Here is a 24,542-nt window from a genome sequence, read left to right as displayed (position 1 = left end):
GGGAAAATGTGCATTTGATTAAATTACACAAATGGTAATTAATCAATTCATTTTTTATTTATTAAAAAGGCATAAACACAAGGAAATAAAAATAAACGGTGTAATATCCACACATATAATTACACGTACACATACACATAATTCTGTTTAATTTAAAAATATACATTATTTGTTTCCCGGAAAATATAAAACTATATACTAAAAGAGAAAACATGATGTAACTTATTTGAATGTTTAAACGGTCTTAGAAATTAAAACTATAGTTATTTTAATTATAATGATTTCCGTAGAATCACGCATTTGAATTTTTTTAATTAAAAAAATAAATTAACACAAGTAAAGAAAAATAAGTAGTGGAATAACCAAACAAATATTTAGGTCCTCGGTTAAAATCATAATACGTACTACATAGATAGCTTAAGGCATTCATTTGCAAATCTCAGTGTAGTTGACACAGATACTCAAAATGTTTCGAGCGTGTGTGTTGGTAACGTTTATTTTGCTGGTTGTAGTATTTTCCAATGAAATCGCTTTTGATGGTTTAAATGTTTCTACCGATACAAAAAACCCAGTTTTACAGAATACTATTAATTCAAAATTGGTCGACAGAAATGCCACGAGCCTCGAGCCGGTTTATCCTAAGAATTAGTTAGCCGATCTCTTCTATCAATCATTGGTTGGGTTTTCCGTCACAGATGTTGGAAGTTCCGCTTGTCGACTGCAATCAAAATTGTACTTAAGCCATTTAAAAAATAACTCCTACTGGGCAGTAAAAACTAAGCCATGGTCATTGACCAAGTAACTATAAGTCTATATTATAGTTTAAATCTAGTCGATGTCTTTAATAATAAACAGGAGAAGCAATACAAAAATTAACATGTGTTATTTGCCAATTATATCATTGTCCTTAACAACGGCATTAAAAACAACAAAGTCCTAGGCATTTTTCTACTACTATCTGTTTCGCCTATAGCCATATTATAAGTCAATATTCTATTATTTATTTATCTTAGCTACTAAGCACTAATTTAAACTATATCCATTTGTTTTCATCGATGACAATATTCTCTAAAAAATACTACCACACATTATTGCTACAGTCAATAGCAATTGTCACAAACAGTAGTGATTGTAATTAAAAAGAAACCGTTCTTTTAAATTTTATTTTTATGCAAACGACTCCCTATATCGAAACAGCACTCCTACAATAAAATATTTTTAAAATTTAGCTATATTCTTCACAGTAATAATGTTTTTAAACTTAATTATACTTATACAATTATGAAAATATTGTAATTATAGTGATAGAGTAAAAGAACATTTCTAGATGTGAACAAATTTTTTTTTTTTTCTTGGGTTTTCCGGCCATCAAGACCATCCCATCACACATCCAATCCTCCAGCCTTCCCTATCCACCGCTCTTGTTTTCCAATCCCGTCCTCCGTTCAGTGTTTCCACGTCTTTTCTTATCACATCTTCCCACCTCAAACGTGGTCTTCCCAGTGGTCGTATACGTTAGCCAGAAACACATTCGGTTATACTTTAAATACTTAGCTGAAAGAATGGGAAAATTAAATGAGATGTGGCAGATCTTCAGTATTGATTTTATTATTGCACCATAATATATTTGGTATTAAATATATTATACGTTAAATACTGCATTAAATACTTTTTCTTCTAAAATGTCTTAATACATTTTTCTTATTTTACTTAACAGTTTATCGATTACGGGGACCGGTATAAAAGAAATGTTATCAATCTCGGCGTCTCTATACCAGAAGCGTGTTCATCCGCAGATCTTGAAGTTTCATTACAAAGAGAACTGGATAGTATATTCCTGTCTCATCAACTAAAAGCGCAATTCAAAGTTAAACCGGATTTATGTAACACTAGCAAGCATTTTTTCCCTTACGATACAGGATATTATGTAATTCGGTAAGCATGTTAGAAAAGCATAGAAGATAGAATCTCCAATCAATAAAGTTATAACTATTGTTTCCGTTATGTTATTTTTTTAAATCAATACTACACTTTCAAAAAATAGATTAAATTAATACAAAATTTTATAGTGTATAATTATATAAGTTATAACATTTATATAATGGTTTAGAATACAGTGATGGGTAATCACAAGAGGAGAAAAAACAATGGATAATCATAAATAAACAACTATGGAATTATTACAAAATTGGAATACCAACTTCACAAATTCAAAATATTTAATTTAATATACAATAAATAGTTTCAACCACCTGAAGTTATAACATTAAATAAATGTAAAGAAAGTTTATTTTTAGTATAGTATATTTATAAGTTTGCCATGTAATTTTGCTTGTTTCATTTTTTTAATTTTCCTAGTATCAATCGTCTTTAGATTTTGTGCTAGTTCTTCTGCAAAAAAAAAAAACGAATTAAATTTATATACTCGTAATATTATAATAATACATGGGTACTTGTAGTCATAAGATGAATACCGCATACCTTCCCAAAAAAACTCTGTTTATCAATAAACCAAAAGGCGCGTCAACAAGGAAATGCATTATTAGAGCCGCTAAATATGTCGTTAAAATCGTATAAATTGATGTCATTACCTAAAATTAAAAAATATATTAAAAAAGCGGTTAGGTTAGGCGCCTTTTGGTTTATTGATAAACAGAGTTTTTTTGGGAAGGTATGCGATATTCATCTTATGACTACAAGTACCCATGTATTATTATAATATTACGAGTATATAAATTTAATTCGTTTTTTTTTTGCAGAAGAACTAGCACAAAATCTAAAGACGATTGATACTAGGAAAATTAAAAAAATGAAACAAGCAAAATTACATGGCAAACTTATAAATATACTATACTAAAAATAAACTTTCTTTACATTTATTTAATGTTATAACTTCAGGTGGTTGAAACTATTTATTGTATATTAAATTAAATATTTTGAATTTGTGAAGTTGGTATTCCAATTTTGTAATAATTCCATAGTTGTTTATTTATGATTATCCATTGGTTTTTCTCCTCTTGTGATTACTCATCACTGTATTCTAAACCATTATATAAATGTTATAACTTATATAATTATACACTATAAAATTTTGTATTAATTTAATCTATTTTTTGAAAGTGTAGTATTGATTTAAAAAAATAACATAACGGAAACAATAGTTATAACTTTATATGGATATAAAATGTCGAGCAAAGAGGACAGGGGTTAAAAGTGTTAACTTAGGGTAATTTATGTATAGATGTTTAAAGCGATACTTTAGAAAATGTAATTCTTATCAGAAGTAATTTTCTCTGTGTCAGTGTTGATGTAATCAGTGAAATAAACAAAATTAAATTTAAGTTCGAAAAATGACATGTCAATCAACATTACAATTACAATTTGTGAATTCAACTTTAATGGTTAATTACAATTTTCGTATTACAGACATCGGCCCATCTTGCAACTGATAAAGTGGTTCTAGACTCATCAAAAGGGCCATCGCTAATGATTGCAATAAAAGATTTAAATTACAATCCGCAATTTACAATCTGCACATTACCCTGACGGAAACAACACAGATATTAATGTGACAGATGTACTTAATTTGTGACCGGTTGTGAAGAAATGACAATGTAAAATATACTAGAATATTTAGCTGAACCAATTTTGGCGGTACTTCTGTATTTGACATAAGACGGGCTAAAATCGTTGTCAATACAATTTTGAAAATATTGTCATCACCTAACGCCACAAGGGTTAAGTGTAAAGTTTTTTTATTTAATAATTTTATTATTATTAAAATGTAAAAATTATAATATAATAGTTATATTATACAAATAAAATTATTATGTACTGTTAAGGTTGAATAAAATGAATAAGTAGAATAGAAGAGAAAATTAGAATTATAGAATTACCTAATACAATATTTTATAATATATTATACATTATTTGGATCATAACTTAAATTGAACAGGTAATTGTTTAATAAAAAAATATAAATGAAATTGTAATAAACTGTGAATATATATAAATGTATTTCAAAATTAGGAATAAAACATTTAGGCCGTATCAAAACCAAAAAAAATTGTCTTTGTTGAATATGATTTATGTATTGACTATTGTACTTAAGTAATAAAATTGTATCTAATTCAACTAAAAAGCATGGACAGGTGCGTAACGCAGTACTCAGCTCAGTTCATATCTGTTAAATCTGAAAACTTTTTTGTTGTTTTTCTCTCTTTTCATTCATGGTATTTCTTTTTAAGATGAAATTTAAATAATTCACAACTACAATATAATTGATATTTAAATTAAAAAAAAAATAAGAATAGACAAAAATAGATATATTATATATTTAGGTTGTAACGTAAAATAAATACATTTTAGTTCGATTCCGATTTCCGATTCATCAAAAAAAAAAAAAAAACGTTTGTAACATTTAACCACGGCATTGAAAAAAGTTCTGAACATTTTTCTATTATCATATTCATCGACTATTGTTATAAAAGTTATGCCAATATTCTTTCTCCGGTTTATCTTGGCTTCTAAGCACTATCATTTGTCTTAATCGAAAAAAAATCCACTAGAACTTACTAGTGGCAGTAAGTTATCAGTGCTACCATCAATAACAGAAGTTTTTGTAATTAAAACGCAACAGTTGTTTTATATTTTATTTTAACCTAAATGAAACCCTTAGCGTCACAACACACCTACAATAAAATATTTTAAAATATAAAATGCTTTACTTCTTACAATAAAAATGTTTCTAAAATTAATTATTTATTTATTTAACGCCAATCGGCAATTCAAAGAGATACAATAACAAGTAAGCACAACAAAAAAAAAAAATTCCAATAATAATAGTGATTAAGGTGATCTTACAGAAAAATTATAAACATTAAATGCTATTGCACAATACGACTAAAAACTAAATAGCTTATGTTAATATATAATAATTCAGAATAACATGTACGGATCTAGGAGTTATTGAGTAAACGGAGCATTCTATGCAAAGGATGGTTATGAGAGTAGTTGGTACTGTGAGAGGGGACTAGGTAAAGAGAGTGATTTCTAGTATAATGCACGGGAACGCGGAAAGAGATAGAAGAGAGAAGGTCAGGGGCATCCACTGAGCCATTAAGAAGAGAGGTGATAAATGAAAGGTCAACATCTACACGGCGAGAAGTAAGACTAGGGATATTTAAGGAAGATCTAATGGACGAATAGTCATGGGGCGGGTGATCAATCTTAAGCAGAAAAGCAACGTAGGACAGGAATCGGTTTTGTACTCGCTCCAAACGTAGTTGGTCTTTAGCCATTTGTCGACTGCAGTCAAAGTTGTGCATAAGGCATTTAAAAAAAAATACCTACTGGGCAGTAAAAGTAAGCAGTGATCATTGACAAATTAATTATAAAATATATGTTATGGTTTAAATCAACTTGTCAATCAAATGCAAACGACACCCTATATCGACACAGCACTCCTACAATAAAATATAGCTAAACTGTAAATTAAAAATGTATTGTTCTCGACAAAAAAAAAACAAAACGTTTGGTAAGAATATGTGATTTTAATAATAAAAGTATCATAAAAAACAAAAAAAGTTTTCCATTTAGAAAACTACGTTTTATAAAATGAATCTTTTATAGAAAAATTATACTACGATAAAGGTGTATTCAAACTTTTGTCGTGAAATTTTGCTTTCAAGTGAAATGTTACATATTTTTATTTATTTCAGTTTTAAAAGGGGCAAGTCCAATTACCTAAAAATAATCGTTCGTGAACAATAGTATGATAAATAAAAGAATACAATATAAAGATAAAATATTACATATGATATTTAGCTATGAATTATTTAGTATTCAATTACAAAAAGTTTTAAATGAGTGAAAGTTTGGTTTATGAAGTAAATTAGTTATCGTACTCTATTTCGTCTAAAACCATGTTGAGCATGTACTACTGAATTATATAAATCAAAAGATACATTATTTGAAGTCACCGATTAAAATACTTAAGGTATAAACGAGAGCAGCAATATTAGCTGGTTACTAATGATATTGGATAAACCAGAAAATGACTTTGAAAATACGTTGAATAAAATTAGTTTTCCATGCAAATAGAAAATACTAGCGAAGAGTGATAAATTAAACAAATAATAAAAAAAGAGGGGAATGAACAAGTTACAATTTTTTAGGAATACAATTGGCATTAAATAAATCAGAACTAGAAGATGAGTTTAATGTTAAAGAACTTAGTGGATAGAATATCTCAATTAATTCAATACAACAAGATTGCATAAGAGAAAAAGAAATTTAGCCGGATAATGTTGTGTATTAACATTGACACAGTCATACTATTTATACACAAAAGAAAAATAATTACCAAAAACATTAATACTATCATTAGGAGTATGAAACTCTTCATTGCATAGATGCATACTATTAAGCAAGACATTTTTTTTGCTTATATCATTATTGAATTTCCACAATTGATTAGGTTGAACTTTCAAATTTTTCTGAATTTTGCTTATGTAATTTTGATATCTTTTTTTAAAATTGTTTTGTCGTCAATCATCTTTTGATTTTGTGCTAGGTCTTCTACAAAAAAACGAAAGAAATCTATATAATATACGGCTTGCTAATATGATAAAATGTATATAGCATACCTTCCCAAAATAACTCTGTTTATCAATAATCCAAACGGCGCGTCAACAAGGAAATGCATTATTAGAGCCGCTATATACACCATGAATATTGTATAAATATATTCCATTACCTAAAATTGAAAAATATATAAATCAGAATGTAAACTTTTACACATACATACACTAGCTCACACACATTTTTTATTAAAATAATAAAACCCAGCTTCGTTCCATACACGTACATTTCCTTCAGAAAAAGGTTTTGCAAAGAACTTTTTTTAATACCCAGTATGTTTAGGTCGGGTTAAGATAGGTGAAAAAAATCCTTATTACTAATAACTTACGACTATGTGGAATGAATGATCTCCGGATGCCCGTACAGAGAAATGTATCATTAGTATTACGGTAAGATTGACCTGGTATAGCGAGTATGAGAGTTTGTGTAATATACCAGTGATTCGATTGTTCAGTAATTTTTCTAGAAAGCCTGGAAATAATTAATAGCATTTATATGAGTAACATTGTTATTACGTTATTATCAATTTATCTAGTTTCCTAGATTTGATTGACGATGGCCAGTTTTAAAAACTGGATAGGACATCCAGTAACAACTACTATAGTTTTAAAAAGTAAGATATTTTTAATTTAAAAATATAATAAAATGTAATACCACTTAGGGGTTAAAAGGTATTAAAATAAGAATTAAGGAAAAAAATTAAAAACTACAAAATAATAATTATTTTTATAGAAAATTTGTATTTACGTTTAAAAAATACAAACATCTTTATCTGGAAAATGTGTACATAAGGAAAACAATAATTTATATGGAAGTAAATGTTGTAAATTGCATAAGACAGATGTTGGAGAAATGGAATACTCTATTAAAGGGGATATTTTAGTGGTTGAATCTGTGTGGAAAAATAAGTTTATACTTAATAAGTATTGTGAAAATAAGATTGCATAGACATTACGTACCATAACTAGAGGTAGTGTGATAGATAGCGATCCACATGGAAAATAAGGGCGTATTTAGATGGTTAATGCTTGAATAAATAGACGACTCGATTGCATTGTAATCCCTATGTCTTTTAAAGAATACATTACTGTACAATTGGACATATATGTAAAGACCAAAGGCAACCAGAGTAGTTATTAGTGTAGTTGTCTGAAAAATATTTCTTTTTTAATGATAACAATTGTAATCTGTAGTGTTATGCAATTACCTTGGATATTTTGATTTGTTTTTTTTTTAAAACTTCGACAATATCACCAGCTAACAGTCCAATATAGAATGGTAAACCCCGTTCATAGAATCGGCTGTATAGGTACGTGAAATGATATGAGTCTGGACTAGTCGATTGAAACCAATTTAACGTAAATCTATAAAAGGTAAAAATGTACTACAAAACATTTTAATAACGTCAACGTCGCCTTGCTCGCAAGAACACACCCTTTGCCAAATACAGATGTAATTTCAATTCAATACTGATAAAATCCAAAGAACATGATTTAGAGGTAAAATTAAAATCGTTCAAAACTATGTTTTTGGTATTTATGTAAACGGTTTTTTTTTTTGGTCCTATAAAGGATAGGCATTTGAATAATATTTTTAAAGTTTTCGGAGGGTACCAAATGAACTATTACCATGACATTTTTTTTCATTTTTAGGCACAGCAAAGGAGATAATTTTATATTTGGTTATAACCCACAACTGGCCTGACCCTAATTGTCACTGAAACCTGTACCTTAAAGCTCTCCTTAAAATCAACGCTTGTACATAAATCAGTTAAATGTTCACTTGCTTAAGAGCTATGGGCTTCCAACAGAATGTGAAACTACTGGATTCAAATCATAAACGCAGCCTACAAGATACTTCCATCAAACAACAAAGACATTGTTTTTTCATATAAGAAGAAATATTAGATAATACTAACGATATATTGAATTTGGTAATTCCTTCTGATTTCGAGTAGTAAGTTATAGCAAACGGAATGATTAATGATACGGTAATCAGCAAGGCTATTATAACATTGCCGATTTTGCGGTTTTTTCCATAAATGTAAACGACCATAATTCCAATAACCATTAACTGTAGTTGTAACGAAATGAAATAACCGGCGTAGAGACACTAAACATAAGTTACTATAATGGTTATACAATTATTCTCTTTTATTTCAGTAAAATTTAGATTTTGATACTCACTTGTTTTTCTCCATCGACAAAATTATTTATAACTAATAGATTAGTCCACCAATATTGTTTACATTTGTTTGCTTCCACGCCCATTTGGTTTGCCCAAAAAGGTCCACCTCCCATATGAGGGACAATAAATATTGTAAGAAGTAACATTGTGACGTGAACCGGAAGAGATCTGAAATAATGATTATAAAATGGTAATGCCAATTGTAAATCACGATAAAAAACGATTACTTGAGATATTTGTAGATAATAATCTTTGGGATTTGAAACCAATTACATCCGGGATTTCTGAACTTGGTAATATTTGTCATGTATAATAAGTAACCAGACACAAATATAAAAAGGTCAATTCCATTATTCAAAGTTAGTAAGATATTGTTGTGGGTATTTTGAACAATCTATGATAAACGAAAAGTGATACACCATTAGTATGTTTTTATCACTAGTTAATGAAAAACATGGGGTTAGGTATACTGGATTTTATTGATTTTGCAATAATAAAATTGTATTATGCGATGAATGATATTAAAAGAAAAATTACGTTTTACCTCTTCAAATGGCTTTGGGTACAACCGCGGATGATTGATACCAACTAGAATTCCATGTGCTATTACGAGCAAAATCATTGCGTTTGACACCAAACCATTAAAAATATTGAGCTCATTGTTCTTATTATGTTTAATAAGATCATTTCCATTTTTTACTACCGAAAACATATTTAGTACTTCCAAATTTTGCGCTGGAATAAAACATGGACGAAAACATTATATTCAATAGATAATCTAACAAATATAAATAGGAAAGATTCATATGTTTTTCTATGTTACATTATATAGTCAGTAGTTCGTTATAGTTTTTTTAAGTATATTTTGTCTAAACTGAGTATTTAATTACTGATACTAGGAGACAGTAGTTGTTTTAACTTACAGGCTGAGAAGGTATTGTTTTACTATGATGTGTTTTACATTATTTTTGTTTCTGGACCCATAATATCTTAAAAAAACCGCTAAATTTTTTTTTTAATGACAACTTTGATATTTATAGATTAGAAAGAACTTTTAATATTTACCAAACAAACTACCATATTTTTCAACTTATAATTACGTTGCACTATAATTTTTTTAGAAATAGTCAAATTTGTTCCAAATATTTTTAAAATTTCTTTAAACATAATAATAAACATTAACAAAAAAAAAATATTTTAAATTTTTTTCTTAAATCAGTTTTATTAGTTTCTTATAGTTTATTATAAAAGTTAACAGTTGTACTCATTGTATCAAACAAATTTTTCCAGTTTAACGTTCTGAGTAAAATATATTATTATATATTATATTATTTAAATAACAGTATTTAATACAAAAGAACTAGCATATATTTTCAATTCTTATACTTACACCGTTGGTTTTCACGACCATTGCGTAGGGCTACTAAATGGTAAGTCGTCGAGAATGATACAATCAAAATCAGCAATCCAAAAAAACCGCTAAACGAAAAATGTACCGAGTATTTAATACATTTACAAATTAAAAAGCTGTTTAAAATAAATGTATGGATAAGATAGAAAAAGGCGATGTAGTAGTGAAATCGACAAAGATTTTTATGTATGTCTTGTTAGTAAAATCTAAAATAACTTTTTGAGCCAATTCCCAAAAAAAAGTACCTTAACGTATTTGTATTTTAAGGATATTTAGAAACTTTTTAAATTTGTTTAAAGTTCTGATAGGAGCATCTTCTTTGCTTTTCTAACATGCTTACCAAGTTACATAATATCCTGTGTCGTAAGGGAAAAAATGCTTGTTAGTGTTACATAAATCCGGTTTAACTTTGACTTGCGCTTTTAGTTGATGAGACAGGAATATACTATCCAGTTCTCTTTGTAATGAAATTTCAAGATCTGCGGATGTACACGCTTCTGGTATACAGACGCCAAGATTGATAACATTTCTTTTATACCGGTCACCATAATCGATAAACTGTTAATTAAAATAAGTAAAATGTATTAAGACATTTTAGATGAAAAAGTAATCAGTAGTATTTAAAGTATAAGCGAATGTATTTCTGGCTAACGTATATGATACTTGGTCACTAACAAAAAGAAAGGAGATGAAAACTGATGGGTGTTGAAAGGAAAGTATTAACAGCAAATATATTATGGTCAAGTAATAAAATTACATTTGGAGATCTGCCGTATCTTATTTATATTTGTCCCATTTATTCAGCTAACCATTTAAAAAAATGTATTACTTTCCTTGGTGTTGTACACAACCAATCTAATATCGGTATTCCTAATATCATAAACGTTGAGTCTTGAACTTTTTAATTTATTACCAATAGTATTTGCTTATTAAATTATTTATTAAATCTTTGCTCAAATACAAAAAATGAAGTATATTTACCCCAAGTATTTCTTGCCATGCGTTATCAAAACTTGCGTACTCATCTTTACTGTACTGGGTGAAGTTTTCGTTTGATGAAGTCTGAAGTTCTATTGTTGACATACAATATTTTCCTTGAATAGGCTGGTGCACACTGATGCACTCGTCATAAACGCCCATGTGATGTGTGTTTCCTATTAATAATCCGTTCAGGTATCTAGGCCATGAGTCGGACACTATAAAGTTCAGTGTTAGAAATTTTTATGTTAAAATTATGTTAAGGATTATACAATAGAATATATATAAATTTATTTCTTGTTTCTCTTTTTTGTTGTTAATTTGCTATATATGCACATACATTTTAGTTAAGTTCTATAACTCTCTATCTCTAACACAAGCTTTTAGCTTAAAAGAGATAGATAAACAATTTTTATATACTGAAATTTTGTAAGTTATGATGATTTTAATAAAAAAAAATAATAAAAAAAATATGGCTATAGGCGAAAGAGATGGTAGTAGAAAAATGCATAGGACTTAGTTGTTTTTAATTCTGTTGTTAAGGACAATGATTTAATTGGCAAATAGCACATGTTATTTTTTTTTTTGCTTCTCCTGTTTATTATTAAAGACATCGACTAGATTTAAACTATAATATAGACTTATAGTTACTTGGTCAATGACCATGGCTTACTTTTTACAGCCCAGTAGGAGTTATTTTTTAAATGGCTTAAGTACAATTTTGATTGCAGTCGACATGCGGAACTTCCAACATCTGTGACGGAAAACCCAACCAATGATTGATAAAAGAGATCGGCTAAACAAATCTTAGGATAAACCGGCTCGAGTCTCGTGGCATTTCTGTCGACCAATTCTGAATTAATCGTATTCTGTAAAACTGGGTTTTTTGTATCGGTAGAAACATTTTGACCATCAAAAGCGATTTCACTGGAAAATACTACAACCGGCAAAATAAACGTTAACAACGCCCACGCTCGAAACATTTTGAGTATCTATGTCAACTACACCGAGTTTTGCAAATGAATACCCTAAACTATCTATGTAGTATGTGTTATAATTTTAAGTCAAGGCAGTAATATTTATTTGATTGTTCTACTACTTATTTTTCTTTAATTGTATTAATTTTCTGTTTTTAATTAAAAAAATTCAAATGCGTTGATCTACGGAAATCATTATAATTGAATAAACTATAAAGTTTTAATTTCAATGACAGTTTAAACATTCAAATAAGTTATACCATTGTTTCTTTTTTTTAATATATAATTTTACATTTGCCTGGTAACGAATAATATTTTTGTTAACTACACTGAGCTAAGACTACATTTAGACATTAACCATATATGTAAATATTGCACTACGTTTTTTTACTTGTTTTTATGCGTACTTTTTATAGGTATTCTTTTTACAATGATTTTTTTTATGGTATTAAATGAAAAAAAAAACTATAGGTATATGACTATAGAATGAAAATGTACGATACATCATTGTATGACCTTACAGTCATGCCCTTGGCATATTTATGTACATCACACTACTTATTTTAATTTACTCGAGTTTGTGTAATTTTCCCAGATATAATTTCATACAATAAATCATAATGTTTTATTATTCATTTTCTTGTGTTTGAGCGTAATTTTAAGCCAAAGTTTTTAGAGCCTTAAGCTATCTATGTAGTACGTATTACGATTTTAAGTCAGGGCCTAAATATTTATTTGGTTATTCCACTACTTATTTTTCTTCACTCGTGTTAATTTCTATTTTTTAATTAAAAAATTCAAATGCGTGGTTCTACGGGAATCATTATAATTATATAAACTTCAAATTTCAATGACAAATGAAACATTCAAATAAGTTTTATCATTGTTTTTTTTTTGAAAATATAATTTTACATTTGCCTGGGAACTAATAACGTATAGTTTTTAATTAAACAGAATTATGTGTATGTGTATGTGTAATTATATATGTGGATATTACACTAAGACCATTTCAACATTCAAATAGGTTACATCATTATTTTCTTTTTTAGTATATAATTTCATATTTTCCGGGAAACTAATAACGTATAGTTTTTAATTAAACATTATTATGTATTTAATTACCATTTGTGTCATTTTTTTAAATGCACATTTTCCCACGGTCCTTTGCTGCAAAATATTTTCGTGGAGGTATCGCTTTTAGACAATCTTGCTCTATGCGAGCAGAAAAGGACGATTTAAATGGAAGATAACACGGGGGTCGTGTATAATGTCAGACTTAGATAAATTTTTATTACCAGTTGAGTATACAAATATGATTTAATTTTGTTAACGGTTTGTTAAATAATACCTGAACTAGTTTAAGAGATTACCGGAGATTCTAGCTGAATTTAACGTAGAAACAAGGTTGTCATGATTTACTGTATCGCACGCTTTACGGATTTCAGTATTTTATATTGTTTCAACTTGTAGGCCAGCTTCTCCAGGTTCTAATAAATTAGTGTAAGCGTTTAGAAGATTAGGTTCAGTAGACTAACCTGATTTATACCTATGTTAACTAAATAAAAGTATTTTTTTTTTAGAGATCTTGATATTGGTTGTTCTTTAAGTTTTTCGAACAATTTAGGGAGTGGTGATAGGTTAGATATAGGCCTATATTTAGTTAAAGAGGACTTGCTACCGGAATTGAAATAGGAACCCAATAACTAAGTTTCCTCAAAAACTGAAAATGTCCACATTTTAGAGACCAGTTAAAAATAATTTGTATTGAAAGGAATGCCTACACAGATTTAAGATAATTTTGGGAACACCATCTGGACCAGGACTATAGCTAAATCTTATTCCCATAGGTCCCATAATTATGTCTGACATAGATAGTTCAAAACGAGGTATATTGCTCTTATCAGGTATAGAGATGTTAAAAATAATTAACATATAAAAAAATGAATATATATTTAAAAATTCTTTGAACAGGTCAGCCATTTCACGTCCTTATGTCTTAGTAATATGATTTCATTCCTTTATTGCAGCGATATCATTACCTTTTTAAAGGTTTTTTTTTAGTACTAATATTTAGTTATAACTATACTAATTTAGACTATACTTAGTTTATCCTATATGCTATTTTATAATGATATAAAATGAAAACAACACATGCACTGTTCAAAACGTCTTTGCCAGTAATTGTACTTTTCAATTAAATATATAATTTCTTAGTAGAAAAATGGAATACAAATTATACAATTTCATAGGTTTTAATCAAAATATGTTTATACCATTATTAAATAGATAGAATTATTAAATAGATGAGTGAATGAATAACATAAGATTTAAGTTTCCAATGGGGCACACAGTTTTTGTAATTAAGAATTAATTATTAAATTTCAACTTGGTTATTTTTTCTTATATAATCTAAATTAAATAACAAATTAAGTTTAAATTCCTAAGATAATTAAAATATTTAAATAATTTCCATAATTATTATTTAAAATTTTAAATTAATTAATAACTTTTTCTTTGTGTAATTTTCCTTGATTTCGTTTTAATTAATTAAAATATAATGTTTTAATTCCCCAGAATACTTTTGAAAAATTAAAAAAATACTAAATAATATTTTTCAGGTAATATTGAGCATCTTATGTTAAATATATAATTCTGCAAAGGAAATAATAATGTATATTTGACCTGTTAACAATGTTTTTGGTGTGGCAGTCAAATATTTTAAGTTTAGAGTCGAAAATAATACCAAGGTCCTTTATTCGACCCGTATACAGGGTGATCCAACTAACGTAAGACACTCATTTACTCGGAAAATATGAATATTTTGAAAATTATTTTTTACCTATACTTGTAGGTACATATTATTCTACATTTTTCAATAATAAATAGTTCAGTTTCATAAATAAATCAGTTATGGGTTCATAACAGTCTATCAAACCTATTTTGTCATTTGTAAACTCAATATTTAGCCAAGTTTCGGTAAAAACGAGGTAACCATAATCATAAAGCCAATTTTAAATGATAATAAATTTAGTGTTATGGTAAGAATTGACTGATATTAATATTTGTTCAACATTATTGATCGGAATAGATATTAATTCAGCAATATACTTTTTATTTACACAAATCATAACTCCACCACCTCTGTTAAAGAACTAGTATTTATGTTTCTATCAAACCTAGATACATTATAATTAAAAAGGACAATTTTGTCATTTGTAAACTCAATATTTAGCCAAGTTTCGGTAAAAACGAGGTAATCATAATCATAGGAAGGAACATTACTATCTAAGTAAATTAAGTTTCGACCTCATACCTCTAACGTTTTGGTAATAACCCACAAAAGATTTAGACATAGAATTATAGTTCAACGAGAATTATAGAATAATATGATTCTCGATAATATTGTTTTAGATTAAGTATCTTATACGAATTTAAATATGTAAGTTAATAGGTCTGTTACTATAATGTTTATTTTGTTTTAGGTGAAGACTTATTATGCTTAATGTTTCTTTCTACTTGGAATCTCTGAAGAAGGATATAATCGCCGTTAATAAACTCAAAATATTGGTAATATTACCCCATACATTTTTTTTGCACTATTATTAAATGTTTAAAAACATAATAGTTATTTTTACTTAAAAGTCACTCCATATTATGTTAAGTTGATAAATCATTTTTTAACATAAATTTAAGTTAGATTTGATGTTTTATGAACGTTGTTGATATGTAGCTCTTCATATAAACTAAAAGATTTTTCTATTTTATATTTGATTATAATTTTTTATTATAGTAATTGAAATATCAAGCTTTTAGTTAATTAATATTTTATAATTTAACCCAAATTTTGTATTTTATATGATTTACGATTAAGACATACATCTTAATACTGATAAAATAGTTTTAGATTAAATTATTTTTTGCTGGGTTATACTGTTCTTGGTATCGAATGTACTGATTTAAACTGTACTTAGTATTTATACTGTATAGACAGAACTTTATTTAAATATTGATAAACGCATTGTACCAAATAATAATAATGTTCTCCATAATGTATTTTTAGTATTATGGTGGATATAATTAGGGTTGGTCGTCTATCTAAAATAATTTAGTTTTAAAATTTACCTACCCATGTATCCTAATTAATAAAATAATCAAAATATTATTTAGATAACTGTAGACTGTTGATTTACTTACACATAGCAACCTAGAAATTGACTACGATCAAAATGTAATTTTCACCTTTTTAGTATTATTTGTTTTCATTAAGAAGTTTGGCTACAGATTTTTAATAGATTCAATAAATAAAATTGTTCAAAGTGTTTAATTACATAAGTTATAAAAATTATATGTTGATTTAGAATACGCTGATAGGTAATTTCTCCTCTTAATAACAAGAGGAGAAAAAACAATGGATAATCATAAATAAACAACTATGGAATTATTACAAAATTGGAATACCAACTTCACAAATTCAAAATATTTAATTTAATATTTAGTAAATAGTTTCAACCACCTGAAGTTATAACATTAAATAAATGTATAGAAAGTTTATTTTTCTGTTAAATGTTTTTAATATGGTATATTTAAAAGTTTGTCATGTAATTTTGCTTGTTTCATATTTTGAATTTTTCTGGTATCAATTGTCTTTAGATTTTGTGCTAGTTCTTCTACAAAAAAAAAAAAAAAAGGGAATTAATAAATGTATATAATTGTATAACAATGAATGGTTGCTTTTAGTCATAAGATGGAAATATCATACCTTCCCAAAATAACTTTGTTTATCAATAAACCAAACGGCGCGTCAACAAGAAAATGCATTATTAGAGCCGCTATATGTACCGTTAATATTATATAAATTGTTTTCATTACCTATAATAAAAGAATTTATTAAAATAAGAGTAACGTTATTAACAACATAAATTTGATATAAATAATGATATAATTTGATATAAATAATCCCAGCTTGATTCCGTACACGTACATTACATTCAGAATAAGGATTTGACGAGAACGTAGTTTAATACCTAGTATGTTTAGGTCGGGTTAAGATAGGTGAGAACAATTATTACTACTAATAACTTACGATTATTTGTGTTGAGGAAACTTCGGATGCCCGCGCAGAACAATTAATCATTATTATTACGGTAAGATTGACCTGGTATATTGAATAAGAGAGTTTGTGTAATAAACCAGCGTATCGATTGTTCAGTAATTTTTCTAGAAATCCTGGAAATGAAAGATAACATTAAAATAAATGATTCTGTTATTTCCTCTACAGGATGATATATTTATTATAAATGCTCACTATTACTTAAAGTATGGCAGTTTTGTAGTATTTCCATTTTGGAAAAAAGTTTAATAAGTTATTATTAAATTATTTAGTTTCCTAGATTTGATTGGACTATGGACAGTTTTCAAAAACTACGTTTTACTCTTAAAAGTATAATATATAGGTCGAGAGGAAGGTTGGAGTATAGTTTTATTATTATCTTTAGTTTTATCATTCTATGAATGCATTCAACGTTCCGACTTGTTTTTAAACTTTAACAATTGAAAACTTATTGAAATTAAAAAAGAGCTACTATGGTTTTGAATAAATAAGTATTTTTATTTAAAAAATATAATAAAATGTAATACCATTTGGATGTTAAAAGTTGATAAAATTAGAATTAAGCGAAAAAATCAAAAACTATAGAATTATAATTATTTTTTGAGAAAATTAGTGTTTACGTTTAAAAAACAAAAACATCTTTATCTGCAAAATATGTACAAAAGAACAACAATAATTTGTATCGAAGTAAGTGTTGTAAAATGCATAAGAGAGATGATGGAGAAAATGAATTACTCTTTTAAAGGGTATATTTGAGTGGTTAAATCTGCGTGCAAAAGTAAGTTTATAGTTGATAATTGCTGTGAAAAAAATATTTCATCGATATTACTTACTATAACTAGAAGTAGTGTAACAGATAGCGATCCACATGTAAAATAAGGGCGTATTTAGATGGTTAATGCTTGAATAAATAGATGACTCAATTGCATTGTAATCCCTGTGTCTTTTAAAGAATACAATACTGTACAATTGGACATATATGTAAAGACCAAAAGCTACCAGAAAAGTAATAAGGGTAGTTGCCTGAAAAGTATTTTTTTTTATTGATAACAATTGTAATCTGTAGAGTTATGCAATTACCTTAGACATTTTGACTTGTTTTTTTTTTAAAACTTCGACAATATCACCAGCTAACAGTCCAATATAAAATGGTAAACCCCGTACATAGAATCGGCTGTATAGGTACGTGAAATGATATGAGGCTGAACTAGTTGATTGAAATATTTTTAACGTAAATCTATAAAAGGTAAAAATGTAATAACGTGAACGTTGCCTTGCTAATAAGAGTACGCACTGTGTACTCCTGTGTCCACGAATGGATTTTCGTCTAAAACAGTTAAACACTTCTATTGCTAAAATTATTAGAAAATACTAACGATATATTGAATTTAGTAATTCCTTCTGATTTCGAGTAGTACGTTATAGCAAACGGAATGATTAATGATACGGTAATCAGCAAGGCTATTACAACATTGCCGATTTTACGGTTTTTTCCATAAATGTAAACGACGATAATTCCAATAACCATCAACTGTAGTTGTAATGAAATGAAATAACCGGCGTAGAGACACTAAAACACCAGTCACTATAGTTGTTATACAAATATTCTCTTTTATTTCAGTAAAATTTAGATTTTGATACTCACTTGTTTTTCTCCATCGACAAAATTATTTATAACTAATAGATTAGTCCACCAATATTGTTTACATTTGTTTGCTTCCATACCCATTTTGTTTGCCCAAAAAGGTCCACCTCCCATATGGGGGACAATAAATATTGTAAGAATTATCATTGTGACATGAACCGGTAGTGATCTGGAATAATTATCAGACATTAGTAATTTTAATCGAAAATTGTAAAGAATCAATCACAACAAATAGGGCATTGCTTACTTTAGATACTTGTACATAATTATCTTTGGAATCAGAAACCAATTATCTCCGGATTTTCTGAACTTATTTATGGTTGTCATGTATAATAAGTAACCAGACACAAATATAAAAGAGTCAACTGAATTATGCCAAAATAAAAAAGAATTGTGGTGGGTATCTTGAAAAAACTGAAATACACATAAAGTGATACATCATTAGTATGTTTTCATCATTGGTTGATGAAAGGATGGGATAAGGTATATTGCACTATATGATTTTGCACTTATCTCTTACCCCTTCCCCCTATCTCTTACCCACAAACCTCAACCCCTATCTCCTTTCTTTATCTCTTATCTCTCCTATTAGATAAATCAGCTGTTATTTTTCGTTATGATAACCGGCGTCGGTGTCGTTTTTCCGTGTGTGTGCCATAGCAAAGACATAAAAATGTCAATAAAACCGATTTTAAATAGCATGTTGTATGCGATAAATGATAATAAAAGAAAAAAAACGTTTTACCTCTTCAGTTAGTTTCGGGTACAATAGCGGTAGGTTGATATCAATTAGACGCCCATGGCCTACTACGATCAACATCATTTGGATTGACACCAAACCATTAAAAATATTGAGCTCATTGTTCTTATTATATTTGGTAAGATTATTTCCATTTTTTATTACCGAAAACATATTTAGTACTTCCAAATTTTGCGCTGGAATAAAACATGGACGAAAACATTATATTCAATAATTATTCGAACAAATATAAAAAAGAAAGATTCATATGTTTTTCTATGTTACATTATATAGTCAGTAGTTCGTTATATTTTTTTTTAAGTATATTTTGTCTAAACTGAGTATTTAATTACTGATTCTAAGAGACAGTAGTTGTGTTTACTTATAGGTTGAGAAGGTATTGTTTTACAATGATGTGTTTTACATTATTTATGTGTCTGGACCACTTTATTGGGCCAATAATTTAAAAAAGTCACTCACCTCTTTAATATTTACCAAACAAATTACCATATTTTTCAACTTACAATTACGACGCACTACAATTTTTTTTAAAATAGTCAAATATGATCCAAATAATTTTTAAATTTCTTTAAACGTAGTAATAAACATTGGCAAACCAAAAAATTCTTAAATATATTATTATATATTATATTATTTAAATAATAGTATTTAATACAAAAGAATTAGCATTTATTTTCAATTCTTATACTTACACGGTTGGTTTTCACGACCATTGCGTAGGGCTACTAAATGATAAGTCGTCGAAAATGATACAATCAAAATCAGCAAGCCAAAAAACCCGCTAAACGAAAAATATACCGAGTATTTAATACATTTACATATTAAAAAGCTGTTTAAAATAAATGTATGGATTAGATAAATCAAGGCGATATAGTAGTGAAATCGACAAAGATTTTAAATTATGTCCTGTTTAGATGTAAAGTAAAATCTAAAATAACTTTTTGAGCCAATTCCCCAAAAAAAGTACCTTAACGTATTTGTATTTTAAGGATATTTAGAGATTTTTTTAATTTGTTTAAAATTCTGATGGGAGAATCTTCTTAGCTTTTCTATCATGCTTACCATGTTACATAATATCCTGTGTCGTAAGGGAAAAAATGCTTGTTAGTGTTACATAAATCCGGTTTAACTTTGACTTGCGCTTTTAGTTGATGAGACAGGAATATACTATCCAGTTCTCTTTGTAATGAAATTTCAAGATCTGCGGATGTACACGCTTCTGGTATACAGACGCCAAGATTGATAACATTTCTTTTGTACAGGTCACCATAATCGATAAACTGTTAATTAAAATAAGTAAAATGTATTAAGACATTTTAGAAGAAAAAGTATTCAGTAGTATTTAAAGTATAAGCGAATGTAATTCAGGCTAACGTATATGATACTTGGTCACTAACAAAAAGAAACGAGATGAATACTGATGGGTGCTAAAAGGAAGTATTAACACCAAATATATTATGGTCAATTAATAAATAAACTATTATCGTTATTTCTGATATCATAAACGGTGATTCTTGTATTTTTTAGTTATTAACCTGTGGTATTTGCTTATTAAATTTTTTGTTAAATTTACGTAATATAAAGAATTATATTTACCCCGAGTATTTCTTGCCATGCGTTATCAAAACTTGCGTACTCATCTTTACTGTACTGGGTGAAGTTTTCGTTTGATGAAGTCTGAAGTTCTATTGTTGACATACAATATTTTCCTTGAATAGGCTGGTGCACACTGATGCACTCGTCATAAACGCCCATGTGATGTGTGTTTCCTATTAATAATCCGTTCAGGTATCTAGGCCATGAGTCGGACACTATAAAGTTCAGTGTTAGAAATTTTTATGTTAAAATTATGTTAAGGATTATACAATAGAGTATATATAAATGTATTTCTTGTTTCTCTTTTTTGTTGTTTATTTGCTATACATGCACATACATTTTAGTTAAGTTCTATAACTCTCTATCTCTAACACAAGCTTTTAGCTTAAAACAGATAGATAAACAGTTTTTATATACTGAAATTTTGTAAGTTATGATGATTTTAATAAAAAAAAAAAAAAAAAAAAATATGGCTATAGGCGAAAGAGATGGTAGTAGAAAAATGCATAGGACTTTGTTGTTTTTAATTCTGTTGTTAAGGACAATGATTTAATTGGCAAATAACACATGTTATTTTTTGTTATGCTTCTTCTGACCAGTTTATTATTAAAGATATCGACTAGATTTAAACTATAATATAGACTTATAGTTACTTGGTCATTGACCATCGCTTACTTTTTACTGCCCAGTAGGAGTTATTATTTAAATGGCTTAAGTACAATTTTGATTGCAGTCGACATGCGGAACTTCCAACATCTGTGACGGAAAACCCAACCAATGATTGATAAAAGAGATCGGCTAACCAAATCTTAGGATAAACCGGCTCGAGTCTCGTGGCATTTCTGTCGACCAATTCTGAATTAATCGTATTCTGTAAAACTGGGTGTTTTGTATCGGTAGAAACATTTAGACCATCAAAAGCGATTTCACTGGAAAATACTACAATAGGCAAAATAAACGTTAACAACGCCCACGCTCGAAACATTTTGAGTATCTGTGTCATCTACACTGAGATTTGCAAATGAATGCCTTAAGCTATCTATGTAGTATGTGTTATAATTTTAAGTCAGGGCAGTAATATTTATTTGATTATTCTACTACTTATTTTTCTATAATTGTATTAATTTTCTGTTTTTAATTTAAAAAAATCAAATGCGTTGATCTACGGAAATCATTATAATTGAATAAACTATAAAGTTTTAATTTCAATGACAGTTCAAACATTCAAATAAGTTATACCATTGTTTCTTTTTTTTAATATATAATTTTACATTTGCCTGGGAACTAATAACGTAGAGTTTTTAATTATATAGGTAGATATTAAACTTTTTATTTTTATTTCCTTTATATTTATGTGTTTATGCCTTTATATTAAATTAAAAATTAATTGATTTATTACTATTTGTGTAATTTAATCAAATGCACATTTTCCTACAGTCCCTCGCTGCAAAATATTTTCACGAGGTCACGGTTTGAAAGTTCGTAAATATAATATCTCTCTGGTGACCTAATTCAGTTGAAATGATTGTATAAGAATAAATACATGGCATTTTTATAATATGTTAAAATATCATCCCTAAAACGTTGTTGTGACTGATTCAAGACGTTTATAAAGGCAGAGTTGAATATTATTAAGACTGTATTATCACCCTGTATAGTCTGGGTAAAAACTATTTACCCAGACTATACAGGGTGATTTTTTTATCATGAGCCAGTCAACCAGTTTGCTGGGTTTAATTAATAATTGAATTTTTTTTTTCATAGTGTTCTTGTATGTGATCTCAATTTTCCACAAATTTGTATGTTTCTACCCTCTCCCAAATTTGTTTTTTTGAGAGCAGCTTTTGATTTTCAAATGGGATGATATGTTTTTTTTTTAAATTATGGTCCAGAACTTAAAAATTAAAAATTTGGCCAAAAAAATGTTTAATTAGCATAATGCATTGGTGAGTTATTAATGTTTAAAGATTTAGAATTTGAGTGCTTTAAGGGAATTGTATGCGGTTGGTTTTTAAGGAGTTTTGTATAGGCAATATTTAAGAAAAAAGTGGTTTCAATAAATTTTGATCATGTCAATTAATTTACGGGTAATTTGTATTAGCTTCAAGGTATTATTTTTAATTTAAATTATTTCGTCTATGAGTAAAAACCATTTTAGTTAATGTAACACACATTTTTTGTTTCATCGCACAGGCTGAACCAGTAATCCGATAAGTAATTTGAAAACATATTTTAATTCGTTATGAAGTTTACTTATGATCGGTCAGGGTACTTTTTTGATACCTTATTCCTACTGTAGTAAACCTACGTGACGATAGGGTTTAGCTTTAACCGGCACGTTCCCACGTAGGGCGTGTCCGTGTACTTAGTTACTTATCATTTCATCATCTCGATCCCATTCTAACTATCTTTGCATCATTTTCTAAGTACACGGGGCGCCTACTGGGATTGGTGCCGGGTAGACGGTAGTTAGTAGTTGAATAGAATTCTAACGCGACAGTAATATCACCAATGTTAGCCACTTGTTACTCGGTTGTGTTAAAATAATAATATTAGCTTATTTAATATTAGTTTGTTATTTGGTAAGTCGTTTTCTTCTTCAATGTGTAATATTTGTTCTGTATAAGGTTCCCATTCTAAATTACTTGTCGTCAATTGTTCGATGGAAAACGGTTGCTCGGAAATATTTACTATGTTACTGATTATTTTATTACCTCGGACTGGGCTAATACTATTGGCTATAATAACGTCCTCATTTATTTCATGTTTCTTTACTGTCACAAGTTTATGGTTGATGAACTCGTCCGATTTAATTAACAGCACACAATTACTCCGTGCCGGAATGATAAATGGTTTTGGTCTTATGAGCGACTCGACTTCGGGTATAATAAGTACATCTTGAGACATATCCAAAACTACTTTATGCGTTCTTAAAAATGTGCGCCCCAGAATACCAGCTTCTAGTATTGGAAAATGATCGAACACTACATCGAATTCATTCAATGACATTGAATATTCCATTTTTAATTTTTAATGATACTTGAATTGTTCCGACTATATTTAAGTGTTACTAATTCCTTTTATTCTTCGTTTTTGGGTCTAGTCAACACGAACGTGGCCTTTCAACGCAGAAAATTTTATGACGTTCATTTCTGCACCGCTGTCAATAAGTAATTTTATTTCATTGTTCTCAAAATCGTTAGATTGGCAACTAATATGTTCCTCTTCAAGTGGAG

General features: G+C 28.1%; 2 protein-coding genes across 7 annotated transcripts in view; both read right to left on the bottom strand.

The window, feature by feature from the left end:
• Positions 1–429: 429 nt before the first annotated feature.
• LOC126845541 (O-acyltransferase like protein-like) lies at positions 430–23,003 on the bottom strand. Its single transcript, XM_050584216.1, has 16 exons — positions 22,985–23,003; positions 11,222–11,436; positions 10,581–10,798; positions 10,220–10,308; positions 9,374–9,564; positions 9,057–9,223; positions 8,829–8,997; positions 8,561–8,754; positions 7,850–8,006; positions 7,602–7,791; positions 6,971–7,113; positions 6,648–6,757; positions 6,365–6,579; positions 2,482–2,591; positions 2,253–2,391; positions 430–718 (listed from the first exon to the last, which is right to left on the bottom strand). Exons 2-13 carry the CDS (start codon positions 11,378–11,380, stop codon positions 6,549–6,551), a joined length of 1,818 nt encoding a protein of 605 aa, XP_050440173.1. The 5' UTR covers positions 11,381–11,436; positions 22,985–23,003; the 3' UTR covers positions 430–718; positions 2,253–2,391; positions 2,482–2,591; positions 6,365–6,548.
• The window catches only part of LOC126845540 (O-acyltransferase like protein-like), a 37,772-nt gene continuing 29,981 nt past the window's right edge, over positions 16,752–24,542 (bottom strand). For 5 of the 6 annotated variants that reach the window (XM_050584209.1, XM_050584213.1, XM_050584208.1 and 2 more), the window contains one exon: positions 16,752–16,862. In XM_050584209.1, coding sequence (XP_050440166.1) covers positions 16,832–16,862 — 31 coding nt within the window. In that variant the 3' untranslated portion in view covers positions 16,752–16,831. Of the gene's footprint in view, positions 16,863–16,954; positions 17,065–17,278; positions 17,422–18,138; positions 18,329–18,385; positions 18,543–18,681; positions 18,876–18,950; positions 19,120–19,197; positions 19,365–19,695; positions 19,887–20,402; positions 20,492–20,772; positions 20,991–21,306; positions 21,522–21,981; positions 22,351–24,542 lie in introns of those variants that run through there. The other variant, XM_050584202.1, reaches the window with a different exon arrangement.

Source organism: Adelges cooleyi, unplaced genomic scaffold (genome assembly GCF_023614345.1).
Source record: "Adelges cooleyi isolate 19-005CV unplaced genomic scaffold, UGA_ACOO_1.1 ACOO_flye_CR_arks_rails_tigmint_CR_PRNA_8, whole genome shotgun sequence".
In the NCBI taxonomy this organism is placed as follows: Eukaryota; Metazoa; Arthropoda; class Insecta; order Hemiptera; family Adelgidae; genus Adelges; species Adelges cooleyi.
The sequence above is the reverse complement of the archived record's forward strand: the minus strand, read 5'-3'. Positions and strand labels throughout refer to the sequence as shown.